Source organism: Ursus arctos, unplaced genomic scaffold (assembly GCF_023065955.2).
Source record: "Ursus arctos isolate Adak ecotype North America unplaced genomic scaffold, UrsArc2.0 scaffold_8, whole genome shotgun sequence".
In the NCBI taxonomy this organism is placed as follows: Eukaryota; Metazoa; Chordata; class Mammalia; order Carnivora; family Ursidae; genus Ursus; species Ursus arctos.
Genome location: NW_026623100.1, coordinates 23,591,816 through 23,605,882, shown reverse-complemented (window position 1 = coordinate 23,605,882; position 14,067 = coordinate 23,591,816). Strand labels below are relative to the sequence as shown.

General features: G+C 38.5%; 1 protein-coding gene across 5 annotated transcripts in view; it reads right to left on the bottom strand.

Moving 5' to 3' along the window:
* Positions 1 to 238: 238 nt before the first annotated feature.
* CCDC85A (coiled-coil domain containing 85A) overlaps positions 239 to 14,067 on the bottom strand; it is a 190,054-nt gene continuing 176,225 nt past the window's right edge. The window contains exons 4-7 of one of the 5 annotated variants that reach the window (XM_026485566.4): positions 12,756 to 12,890; positions 9,633 to 9,752; positions 6,203 to 6,301; positions 239 to 2,065 (exon numbers count right to left, since the gene is read on the bottom strand). In XM_026485566.4, coding sequence (XP_026341351.1) covers positions 1,976 to 2,065; positions 6,203 to 6,301; positions 9,633 to 9,752; positions 12,756 to 12,890 — 444 coding nt within the window. In that variant the 3' untranslated portion in view covers positions 239 to 1,975. The remainder of the gene's footprint in view (positions 2,066 to 6,202; positions 6,302 to 9,632; positions 9,753 to 12,755; positions 12,891 to 14,067) is intronic. The other 4 variants (XM_057308982.1, XM_057308984.1, XM_057308983.1 and 1 more) reach the window with 4 other exon arrangements.

The following is a 14,067-nucleotide window of genomic DNA, read 5'->3' as shown; positions in this document are numbered from 1 at the left end:
AAAAAAAAAGATTATAAAGACGATTCTAAATTTAGAATTTATAACAGAATGGTATGAATTGAGTAACCTGAATATTAAATCCTTTATGAGCATATTTTGAAAGATTCCTTCTATATTTAAGATAATGAATCATCTGTATTACCACCAGTAACACCATCGTACAGAAACATTGTGATACTTTACTTAGTATTAGAAATCTACTCAACGTAGGAAAAACATTTTGAAGGAAAAAAAACACTGAGATTAAATAATTTATTACCATTGCTAAGATGAACACATATATTTGATACTCAATTTTATGCAGAACTTTAAAAAAATAGTTTTAATACAGTATCAAAATTTACACAAGTATTTTGTCAAAAGACCAGTGTTCCTTGTATTAGCTTCTGCAGTGTCTACTGCAGGCACAAAAACTTGTTTTAAATGTCTTCAGAGTGTAGGAATACAACAATTTAAGGATGAAAGCTTTTCTACAAGAGAAGGTGTAAATAGAGCAAGCGATTTTCTTTTACAGACTAATAATATAACATTTCAAAAGAAAGATAAGCTTAACTGGTAACCCAATTACAATAATTAGGGAGATAATTCTATAGTAAATTAATTCATAAATATTTTCTGAAAACAGGCTGTTTTTTCATCACAGCAACATTTTAAAAAGTATAACGAAATTCCTTCACCAATGACAATTAATACACTGTAATGAGTCTATTTAAAAAACAACAGCAACAATGAATATCTGTTATGAATCCAATCTGAGTAATTTAGAAGAAATCTAAAAACTGGGAATTGTTGCATTCCTACTTTTATAATCTTAAACTACAATAAAAACTTAGCATTCTGTCACAGGCCTCTTGCACATTCATACAAGAAACTATCATTGCATTTGGAAAAAAACACAAAATACCTATCATAGCATTTCTAATACAGTCTAATATTATGTGTATATATATATACCAAAAATAAGAAACTAAGCAAAGCTAGCACACCTCTTTTTCAAACCTCAAGCAATCTGAACAAGAGCTTTTAGCCTCAATAATGAAGGACATGCGTCAGTTTCATAAAACGTTAGCTGCTGTAGGCAAAGAAAGCTTTTTTCATAAATGCAGTGCAATATTTTAAAGTTTACATAAAGTTTATTAAATATAACAGCGGATCTAGAAACTAAATTGTAGAAATTGACATCTCACAGCTGGAAACACTTAGAAAAATTATGTTTGCTTGTTCTTTAATTGGAATTAATATTAACATCAATGGATACATTGAATGAATATGGAAGTTGGTACGTCCCCAAGATGTGTCTTCATGAATATAGCAAGATTAAAAGAAAAGCCATATTGATCTTGATCGTTTGAAATAAATGGTATGCTCTGATAAGCACTCTACAAAGTCTTGTTACCCTTCTAGCTGGTAAAGAGAATTTATGTGATATTTTTAGCACCTCAAAAGTCAAAACAAAATCCCAGAAACCTAATCTTATCTTACATCCAAATTCATTAGGCACCAGGAATTCGTAATTTGTTGACTAAAATACAAGAAATGGGTGCCCAACTCTCAAACTTGGAAAGCTGGAGGACACCTGTTCCTCAACACAGCATGGTAGGAAAGTCCCACCATTCTGTGCAATGAGTCAACTCTATCAAACACCCTGCGGCCCTACTGGATTCTTCAATCGTGCAGATTTCCCAGTTACAATCTTAGATCTGAGGAGTCAAAAACATTTTAGTTCTAATGAAAATATTGGTACCCAAATGGTGATTTTCAAAGCTATTTGAAATTGACTTGCGATGAACTGTTGTGGACATGGAAATGAGAGACATGAAATAGAGTGTGAGTAATACTAAAGGTTTTAGAGGGAAAATATGTGCAATGTACAATCACTCTAGGTTATTCAATGAGTCCAGGTTTGTGGAAACCCACTTTTTCCTTCTTTTCTCTCTCTCTGGCAGTGGTGATCTCTTGTTCGAAAGAGTGCCTCTCACATTGGTCCTTTGTACTGGTTTCCAGACAAATGTTGCCTAATTCCAGGACAGGAACCTGCAGCATCTCCAAGTTTCCTCCACACAACCTTAAAACAGGTAAAATAAATAATTAAATAAGCATCTTAACTGCTCCATCCACAAAGAGATCTGTGGTTTTTAAAGGGGTATCTATGAAAGGGCAAAGAGGAATGTGAAGACAAGACAAAGTATCTCCATGAATGAGCTCAAACAGTGAAATGTGATGAAGTCTCTAAAGTCACAAGAGCTGCTCAGTAGAGGGAACTACTATGCTTTGTCAGCAATCAGGGTCAAAATTCAAGAATGATGTGCCAGCTTACTCTAGTTACATGAGTGGTCCTCAACTCTGGGAGTTACCGTGTAAGCTTCTTCAAGTACAGTGTACAGCCACTCAGATTGACTGCACTGGTAGAGGGGAAGCATGGTCCTCCGTTGTTTTTTTTTAAGCTCCCAATTATGTATAGCCAGAATTAAGAACACATGAGCAAAATCATCCTGGTTTCTAGATCCTACATCTTGAACCACGGATTCCGAAATGTTGACTCCACTAAGGAAAATGAAGGAGTTCTTGAGCTATTTAAGCCCTGAGCTACTAGCCTTAGGGCCATTAGTAAATTTCCCTGGCTTTTCCTACAGAGTGGGGGAGGAGCTTCAGTCATAAATCTTAGCTACCAAACAGTACAATCTCTCAGGTTATCAAAGCAGAGAGCATCCAAATGCAGGAAAAATATTAAGAATCCATTCAAGAATCAACAGATATATGTCAAAAATTGGGTCATTTTAGAGGGACAATAGCAAGAGATGAGATTAAGAATAGAAAGTAAAACCACGGAATTCACCAATGATATACCAATATGCTAATGCTAATTGGAAAATGCACCCGCCTTCCCCCAATTAACAGTCATTACCATCCTTAGGGTGATTCATTATAAAGATTATTTTCAGATTGATTTATTCCCTAAAAATTTACATAGCTCTAACATGAACACAAAACCAGTTCATTCATGATTGATATTTTTTTTTCGTTTTTGCATTTATTTTAAATAGAGCAGATACTCTAGGGAAACCCAATACCAGTCATTGTTATACATAAGAATATAGGGTTCTGTCTACTTTGATTTCTAAGGCAATGAAACCATTAGTCTGTCTTTTAGTGGACACCACTATGTGGTAGAATTTACCAGTCCTATTTGAAGAGGGTTGTACTTATGGTCTTTAAATAATAAGAAAGGAATGATCCAGCAAGGGAGGGCTCAAGGTTCCCACAAGGGAGTTAGGCAAAGTCTCATTTCTTAATAAATAGTGGAAAGGTGCAAACACTGAATCAGGAAGCCAAGGGATGATATGGACTTGCCCTTTCTAACCCTTACATGGTATGTAGACATACAGCTGACCAAAATGCTTTGAATGTCTGAATCTGTCCTCTGCTTCTAAGCCAAATACCTCCGGAAGCACAGACACAAAGCATTAGATGGTTACAACTCCAAAATGCAAGCACTCTCCCAGTACTCAAAGTAGAATACCATGGCCCTTAACCCTGAAATGACTATGTGGTGAAAGGAGAGTCCAAGAAGGCAGAACTCTGAAATGAGCCAGTGATACTAAGGTAGACACAGAGTAGTGACTTGTTAACGAAAAGAAACAACAGGTGGGTGTCTGAGTCAACCAGTCAAGTATTCCAGCTGTCCTCAGGGAATTTACAAGAGCCAAACAGACCTAAAAAAATACCATTACTACAAAAAGATAAAGGGGGGTGCCTGGGTGGCACAGCGGTTAAGCATCTGCCTTCGGCTCAGGGCATGATCCTGGCGTTATGGGATCGAGCCTGCTTCTTCCTCTCCCACTCCCCCTGCTTGTGTTCCCTCTCTTGCTGGCTGTCTCTGTCTCTGTCAAATAAATAAATAAAATCTTTAAAAAAAACACAAAAAGATAAAGGTACTGCATTGTAAGAAACACTAAATCTATTTTTGTGGCACAGTTTGGGAGGAGAATAAAAGCACCTCTTACTAATCGACATGAGGCTAACAGTCACTTCCTTGTAGAGATGTTGACAACTGACCTCCAGGAGGAACACCGAACAGAGGCAAAACTTCTTATCCTAAAGCCGGAGTCTTTGAAGTGATCTCACTTTATGAGAAAACTTTACATTTTTGTGACATTATAAAAGCACATAGTTCCTCTACTAGGTTTAATAACCTTAGATAGTTTCTAAAAAATTACTTATCTATGAAAATTTCTCACAATCTGTTTTTCTCTTTATTCTCCAGTATGCATTATGTGTGTTGGATGTTCATGTAATTTATAATGGTGACAAAAATACTTTAAAAGTGTGGATTTAAAGAGTTTCCAAATGTAAGAGTGATATATCAGATTTGGGTTGGCTTGCAGTTTTTTGGTCAAATTTTGGGAATCAAAGAAACAGAAGCCCTAAAGGCAAACAAGGAGGGCAAGCTTTTGGCTTCCTGGTAATATCCTGCAGGGAAAAACACACCACTGCATATGGTCTTCTGAAGCATTTGTGGAAATATAGTCCAACACAAAGATCACCATGAACTAATCAAGACCCAGTCCATTAGTACATTTCTTCTGGACATTAGAAAATTCATTTCTTAGTCACAGAAGTCTTATATCCAGAACAAAAAGGCAAGAAAACAAGCAAACCTGGCGTGTGTTTTTACAGAACTTCACTCATTATGAAAAATGGAGAGGGTCCTTTGTGGAAGATATATTGCTTTTCATGCTTGGGAAAAGTAAATGGAAGTCCTCAGATTTATCCCACTTGGAAAGTGGTGACTGCTGGTACTCAGAGGACAGCTGGGTGTAGTCCTGACTTTTCATTAGAGAACAATTCGAGGGAGCAACTTTATTTGGGGATTTTAAACTTCTGCAAACATAAAATGCAGATGTGGGGATCATACCCAGAGCTTCCTCTCCACCTGCGCAGTGGCTGGGGTGAAACCCACCCTCTGAATTACAAAGGATCCAGTTGTACTACTCTTGGAGAACCTGTGGAATGATAGCTGGGGTCACTTCTACAATTCCTAATGTCTGAACTTTATTTCTCATTCTGTAGTAAACAGATGAGAAGCAACAGGCTGTTTTTAAGGCATTTGGCTTAACTTTTTGATCTGAAGGAAATATTCAAATTGAAAACTAAGGCCAGGCTGAAAAGCTACAGGTGTGAAGACTGGTGCACTGCGGAAATTATGACTTCTAGAACGAATGACCTGATGAAAACATATGCAAGAAAGAAAAATAACTTGGAGTTTCAAAAGGAAAACGGCTAACAACAAAAGAAGCAGGAGACTAAAACTGTGGCCCCACCACATATAAAATGCCTGTGGGACTTAAAACATTTACTGGATTTCAAGAACACCTCAAGGAAGTAGATAATGAGAATATCTGGTCTTAATAGCTTAAAGGTATTACTGAGCAATTTTGATAAAGAATATGAGGATAAAAGTACAATACAGAGCCAATTAAAATCAGTGCTTAATATGGTGTTTTTTTTTTTCTTTTAACAAATGTATTCCTCTACAATATTCTATTTAGCTTCTTACCAAACTTCACCAATTATATTTTGATTAAATGATATACCCATGCATATTACTCAAAATTTAGCCAGAGATTAATAAAATCCAAATCACATTATTGGTATGCATCATGAAAATAGCATGTCATTTTTTTTTTTTACTGTGTTCTGATTTCTATGTGTCTATCTCTCACGTTCATATTTAAACTTTTCTGAGCTTTAATCCACTACTGAAAGGTAAAGATACTACTTTGCATGACATGAAATGCCCATATCACATGATTTTTCCCCCCAAGTATGGTTATAAAGAAGTCTGAAGAAGGCTGTGTTTTATCACAGGCTTTTAAATACTGATTTTTAGGTACTGCTTGAAACAGAAACCCATTTCTCAAAACTAGCACAATATTTTAGACAATAAATTATTTAAAAATGTTCATGGATCATTCTGGAATCCAGACTTGGCTGATTATCGCTTACCTGAATATTTTATGACTGTTAATAAAACTGCAATAAAATATGCTAAAGATAAAAACCAGGGGAATAGGTTTTATTTTCATATAAAAATATAAAAGCATTTGGCCAGCATTTTAAAAAAGTAGATATTCATAAAGTGGTAACTAAGCTACAATAGGGCTTTCGACACATAATACACAATAAAGCACATTAAACTTACATTGCACATTTCTCTGACTATAGCTTTTTCTGTCTCACTAAGGTCATTTTCATACTCTTTACCCTGTTGACGATCTACAGTTTCCTGAACATCCAAGACCTGGATTTGTTGAAAAAGAAAAGCAAATTTCACATGGAAAAAAACTTGTTAGTTATGAATTAAACCATCAAGGAGCTCCACTTTGTAAAACCTTTGGTTTTCTCCGTGTCTGCATATCAGAGTGGATTAATATATGGCAAAATCTTTCTTTTAAAATAGTTGATTATTCTGCAACCTAAAAGGGATCAATTCTACTTGATTTTCGAATGGCCCTGAAAAGCAATCTAATAGTCGACTGAATGCATCTAATTATTGTAGACATTAGTGAATTTAGTTAATTGGGTCATTAAGAGAATGTAACGATAGCAACCATTTGGAGAAAGTAACTCTTGCTCCATTGTAAAGGTGAGCAATATAATTAATGATGTGCCAAATAATCCAAATGATATGTAGACATGGCCTATAGAAAAGAGGACTGAAAGAGATGATACTGACAGGTGAAACTGGTCAGAACCCAGGAATATGTACAAAAGAACTCGAGCGAACATGAACACTACTGACGTCACAGTTCTTGCCTGGACATGTTCCCAGGGCCTAGAAAAGGACTATGAAAATGGTTTTTAGATAATATCAAAGAGAAAAACTGGCTCCTTACAGTGAAAATATTTGAGCAACACTTTAGAGCAAAGACAGTGTTGGGAGGGGATGCTTTTAAGCAATTTTAGAGGCCTAGGATTCCACTTCTCTGTTATCTCTAAATGGATTCAAAATAATATTTCTTCAAATCTATGAAGTTTTCATGCCATACTTTCTATAGGTCAAAAAGGGAGAAAACTTTGGTTTTGAGTGTTATTTTTCTCCATATCCGCATATAAGCCAAAGCACTAATATAGCAAAAAAGACCCAAGAAAACAAACAAAACCCCCAAAATAATGCATTTCCTAAGAATCCCCCCTGAACTGTGACATTGCTGAACTGCTTGGTTCTGTTGTCATCGTGGTCAGTGCTGACGGTCACACCTGCGAACGGGCACCAGTGAACACTTGAGCCAAAATTTACGACTTAAGCATGAAGTGGGACCTTCAGGTGAAGTTCATAGATCGTCTACATGGGTAGTTACTGGAGTTCAATCCTGAAATATCTGATTCACAAACTACTCCCTTGTTAACTCAAAACGGCTAGCCGTTCTTACTACTACTTCAGAGTCCGTTCGCATTCTCCATCTACTCCGAGGAAATCCTGACTGTGCTCACTGAAGATGCATAGAAAACTTAACTCCTGGAACAAGCTCATTTGCCTACAATTTCTAATGCACCTCAGAGAAGTGTACTTCAAATCAGTTAATTTCTACCAAATGAAGTGAAGCTCCAATTAATAGCATGAATTTTAAAGCAAGATAAATGTGGTGTTAGTATAAGGGGGCTAATTTCTCACACTGAATTACAACGCTTTCCTCCCAAACCACCACCACAGAGGTCTTTCTTAAAGCCTAGAGATTTGGGGGCGGGGCGGGGCAGGGCAGGGCGGATCTCTCAGGTGAGAAACTGAGCCATTGTTCTAATTCTTTCACAACAGAAAAATTTTATGCTATAAATCAACTCTAGGATCTGTGGGTTCTGAAAAACAAAACGCATTGAGTGGCTATGTTTCTCCTTTTACATTGTGCTATCTCTACGATGCATTTCCCACAGGCACATATTTCTGCTTCATGACACAGTTGAGTCAGGGAAGCAATCATATTCTGTATTCGAGAGCCTCCCCGTATGCAATAAGGATGCTTCAGTCGCTCGGTACCACCCACCTGCCGAGTGAGGACACTTAATGTGCTCTATTACAGCTTTCTTGAGATAAACATTTTATATGAAAACTAGAGAACGAATGCAGAGAAAATTGAAGAGCTCCTCCTTGCTCTTCCCTTCCTTTTAGGCCCTAGGAGCACAGGTGCAGTGAAAAATTTGGGAAAGGTTGCAGAGCTACCCACTATGCTGATCTGATTCAAACTACACTTGCCATTTAACAAGGCAACAGGTGGAAACCGTTTTCAACCTGAAAAAATTAGAGCCGTGTGTTGCTGGAGCAAGTGCGGACGCTAACACTACAGGTTTGAAGCGGCTCACTTTTTCGTTCTAAGATGCTTTGCAGATAGCAGCGTCTGGGTCGTGCTCAAGTAACAGCACGCTTAGCATGGGGCTCCTGCTTAGCCGCATCGAAATGCTGCCGCAGAGAGCAAGGTGCTGGTCAGTCGATAAGCAGGCGCCCACCGGAGCCGGGGGCGCCCCTCATTCTCGTGTGCCTCCCCGCACAAATTCCGCTCGGTCGCTCACTGGCTGAGGCATTCCAACCGGGACAGGATTGCGCTGGCCAGCGGCGCGGTTCGGCTACCTTCCCTCACCTGCGATCAGTATATGCTTGGGAGGAGCAGCGCATTTCATGGAAGTTACAGCAAAATACAAGGGAGCGCAATCTCCTGCTAAAACCAAATCCAATACATATTTTGAATTTCTTATCTGCTTACTTGCTTTATGCGTGCCAAAGAAAGTGTGGCCCACTCCAAAAGAGTGCATCTTCAGGCTGCTGATAAATCATTCCGAAACCAGAAGCGTTTTAGTAAAGCTGTGAAACTCCTACAGCGAGCGCGGGGCTGGAGCACGCTCCCTACTTGATGGCTCAGAACGGTTTGATCAAGGCTACGTGTTAGGAATTACAGATAATGTGAAGGACGGTGATGCGTACTTGGAATTGATAAACTGTCCTAATTTTTAAGGTGAGTGTTACTGCCTGCGTCAGTTTCTTCTCATAGCTCATATTTATATTATTAATTTTACTTATACATTTCAGCTAAATCTTTTCTGAATTCCTTGGAGGATCTGAAGTAAGAGCCAAAAATAAAACTAGCTTTATGAATAAGACCCTCTACTTTCTAATCCCCTATGAAAGAGCATTAATTAGAGGTTGAAGACCTAATTTAATGGGGGACAGAGGAGGTTTTTAGTTCAAGATTTTCTTTCAGTTGGTTGCACCATGTAGTTCAATTGCAGGAAGAAAGAAAAATCGGGTATCCTTCCTTATTTTGGCCAATGCTTGACTCCGTTTTGCAGACACGCATGCTACAGACACTGCACAAGTACCCAGAACGAGAGTTTACACACATGGATATATACATGCACAGACTTCAGCCTCGATGCAGACTGATATGAATCACATCACTCAAAACGAAATGATAAAGCTAGAGATTCAACCAGAAGTACTCGAACTCGTCATTTCAAAAAAAAAATACTTCAAAAATTAAAGTATCTACAGTTAAAACAAGACTGTGAGGACTACCAGACTATAGCGAACAAGCCACAACACAACTGAAGTTCTGGATAAACGGTGGGACACAGTTGGTTACCTTAAGAGAATGTACCACGGGTTCAGGCTGCTGAGAAGGTGTGGTATGTCCACTGAAGCTAGCTGGAGAGGTGGGTGGACTGTTACTCCCATCAGCCCCTGATGACAACCTAAAAGAACCCTTAGTAGAAAATCAACAACTTTGTTATTAAAACAAAAGTCGTTTATAACTGCATAGATGTCATTCAGTATTCAATTTCACTGCCAAATGAGAATCAGCCGCTTGGTGAAGTTTTTCTCTAGCCTGTCCTAAGATGCTCTCAACCTGTTAATTGGAATACACTTGCTGCTTGACCAGCAAGAACACTTAACCAAGAGCCACCTCCATGCATGTCCAGATGTCATTTCTGATTTGCCACAGAGAACCATGCCCCCTCAGGAATGCCCATTAAGAACATTTCAAGAATGATTTTTAAAACTTAAAGATACTCAAGCGTAGGGAATTTGTGAGTCTCTCAGCAGCTGAATTAAACATGCTCAGTCAGCAAGACAAACGCTATATTCCATATGTCTCAGCAAATACGCACACATCACATTCGTGCATTGGAGAAACGGTGTGTCTTTGGAGGCAAAGACCTATAGCAGAGCATTTCCAAAGAGATTTAACCAAACTCAGCATTTTCTTTAAGAAAGCATTGTTTTTTGGTTTTTTTAAAAAATAAACTATGGCCGCAAATTACATATTTGTACTTCGGTGACTCTTTACCTCGTTGCTGAAAAACCAGCACTTGGGCCTGATTAACTCGGCCTAGGAGAGTCATGGTCACCCACGCAGGAAGTGGGGAAAAGTGAAACTTCAGTTATGTTCCCTCCTAGAAAAGCAGCCAAATGAGAATTTCCCAAACCTGTTTTTATGGAGATCATGATACTCGAAGTGCGTGAGAGATTTTAATTTCGGTCCATCAACAAATCTACCGATATTTTTTTCTTGCATCACAGATTAATAACTGCTCCATTTACCTTGATTTTATGACTCTAATACCCCGAGAAGGAGCCACTGAAAGTACCTCATGTGTGGCTTCATAAAGGGAAGACACACGGCGATTAGGGACATTTATTTTCTAGCACCTACAGCAGAGCTTCTGTGTTGTCCATTTTAGGGATGGGAGGGAGAATCCGAGAGCAGCAACAGTGTAAGTATGGGTTTTATGCAGACCATACTACTCGTAGAGAAATTGACATTTCCCACTGGTTTTTACAAAGATTATCCTTTTTGCAGTTTGGAGTATCTTCCCCCTTCCCTTGTCACTGTCCTTTCTTCCTACGTCCTTGAAGGCTATCCTTGCCACCTCACAAGCTAACTGGAGCCATGTTCTTTTTCTTGCTCAAAGAATAATACAACCAAATCAGGTCCTGCCCCCACCCCTACTAGTCACCAGGGAGAAGAAGCTGTTGGACAGGACATTTGGGGGACCTCTCCAGCTCTGTCCTCCATTGCTGTGAATGATTATGTTAATAGCAGGTGATGACATAGGAAAGCCAATTATAATAGCCCCAGCGCCTTCTGGGGGAAAAATGTCTTTGTTTTTCTGCATTTGTAATTCAGATCAAATCAGACATAATAGTGCCCGAACAAATAATAGAAGGGAACTTATTAGTAAGTTTAAAGGTGGTGAAAGGGCCTACCATTGCCCCCAATGTCAACACCAAATTTTGGACATCCTCTTCCTCTGTAAAGATGAAACGTTTCCGAAATGAAGGAGTTCTAAAGGAAGCTCTTCTCTGAATAGCTGTGGTTCCCTTCTATTCCCTTTCCCTACTGTTACCACCCTGATGAATGGTTTTGAAAAGGCCTCTGAGGTGATGCAGAGGTCACTTCAAACTTCTTATTTAGGACCAATGTAGAGCAGTTTGCCCTCTGACTGGTAATCTCACCGGGCAGGCCATAATCCTTGGCTATCCCCCCTTCCAGCTCTTCCTTTCCAACCTTCTGCTGCGCAGCCCTTCTGTTTCAAATGTCCCCTTCCCAGAACTGGCAAAATGGTAGGCATCTCAATCCTGGCATGCTTTTGCTTGGGCATGGGGCCTCCGATCTTTCAGGGCATTTTGATTTAAAAGAATTTCTAAAATCAATGATAACTGGTTTCCCTAAACCAAATCCTTTGAGCCAGCTGGCATTGTTTAAACTTAAGGACAGTCCTGTTCTTCCCTTAAACACTCTTTTATTTCTTTAATAATAACAATGGCTAAAGTAGGAACTGCACAGTGGGGAAACTTATTCAGGGATTAAAGTTCTACTTCAAGTCCGCTTGGTAGGCCAAGGACTAGTCATCACTAGAAAGATCAAGGTTCATATTTTATGTGGTTTTTGTAAACTTGCAAAGGTAAGCAAATGCCTGGTGAAGTTGTACACCAATGGGTGCTCTGTTGTTTTCTAGATTATAACACAATCTAGCACTTCATTCTATCACATCCCATGTAATTACTCTAAAATAAAAGGCTATATATCTTTGTGAACGATATTTGGAGAATTATGTAGGTTCAATCAATACCTACTCTCAGCTGACGAATACATTTTCACGGGACTATTTTGAAAATATGCTGAGTGAAATGCTAGTGAAACAACTGATTTTAAACAGTCCCTTGGAATTTATTACAATAACAGTAAGCCTGGTTGTTTAAAATTGTAACTTGGCTGGCTCCGGAGACAGGGAATTTAAAAAGAAGAAAATCTTAATAAAATTGGAAATAAGACTCCCAGCCTGAGGGTTGCTTGTTTTCAAACAACACATGATCGCATAGTGTACGCACCACGTCTTGGGTCAGCGATTCCTATTAAAGGGCAGGGAACAACTTTCTGGGCTGGTCGACAGACAATTCATTTTCATGGCCACAGGCCTTTTAAACTTTTCATGAAAGGTGCAGGGTACCTTTGCTTTTCTCCAGTGCTTAGGGTTACTCGACTTTCATCCCCAAGTTCAGGAAAACAAAACAAAATACTGATGCTGACCATTTAGGAGATCAAAGACTCTACTCCCAGCTTCCCTCCCCAGATTCAGACACACACAGCAACTTTCTTTCATGTGTACAGATTTGCTCTCTCCCCCCACTGTAACTTTTCCTCCAGCAACAGAAGCCATCTGTATGCACAAGCAAATGCAGCAGCTGACTGGTCTTCACTCACCGGGAGAGTGGGCAGGCATCGTCCTATTCCTCGGCACCCTTGCCACCACTGCAAGACCCGCCGGGCTCTGGGCCCCCAGCCTTTCTCCATATTTGAGCTGTTTCTAGTTGGAGGTTGCCTTCTATTCTGGGTGGCCTTATATTTGGAACAATATAGTACAATCACTCAGAAAAATACTCTTTCCCAAGTCTCAAGAAAGCAGATAGAACAAGAAGCTTAATGAAATGAACCACAATGACCACAATGGCAAGCTATAACATGCACCTCGAATTAGGGAAAAAATTAAAAACAAAGTCCTATTAGAGCTAATACTGATTTAAAAAAAAAAAAAAAGCTTTTGACTAATTTTTAAGCTATCAAAAAGAGGTAGATGATAATGCCAAAATTTCAGCAAAAAACTGAAGCTACTTAAACAACTTTGTTTTGTTGGTGTTACTTGCGAGAAACAGAGAATTAAGTCTTCTTAGTACTTAAAACTGTGTAACTTCAGAACTTAACAGAAATTATTCAAAATGCAATTGGGAGTACTACGTTCTTTTGTTAAACACAAGGTGGGTAGATCTATTCAGGAATACTTAAAAAAAACTGACACTGTATCAAATTCTCAGCAACGTTTGTGCACACGGAAGAGTGTGTAATGAGCTGAGAGGTCATCACTGCATTAAATTAATTATTACATCATTAGTAAAATTTCTATTAATCAGTTAACCTCCAAATTTCTACACTGGTTAGAACTAGAGATAGCAGATAAGTAAAAAATTTTCCCCTAATTTTCATTTTTTTCTATGACTAACCAGCATAATTCTATTAAAATTATCAGACGCAAAATGAATTCACTTGAACATAATTTCCTCTTCCTGACAACTTCCACTAAGACCCTTATCTAAGACTGCTAAGTCCTAAGGATTAAGATCTCTTTTTAAATATTGAAAATTCACCAAATAGTCCCCAAATTCCAGTGTCTGAATATTTAATTTTAGGAGGCTGAAAAATGACAACATAATTTTTCAGTTCCCACTGATCTCTCTTCCTAGAAGCGTGTGCTGTGCTGTGAATAGCACTGGTCTAATTTTCACTCTTCCACAATGTTTAGAGGCTGAACAATGAAAAAAAGTAACGGTAATGATGACCAGCAGTTGGTACTCACAAATCTTTCTTCTGAATCTATGGAATCAGTAGAAGCAGTTACCTATTAAATAAGTCAGCCACACGTATTCCTCACATAGAACAGAAAGAATTATGTATTTGAACTATTTTGATTTTTTCCATTGTGAGCAACATGGATTTGAACATGGCTCTTTCAGTGATCATC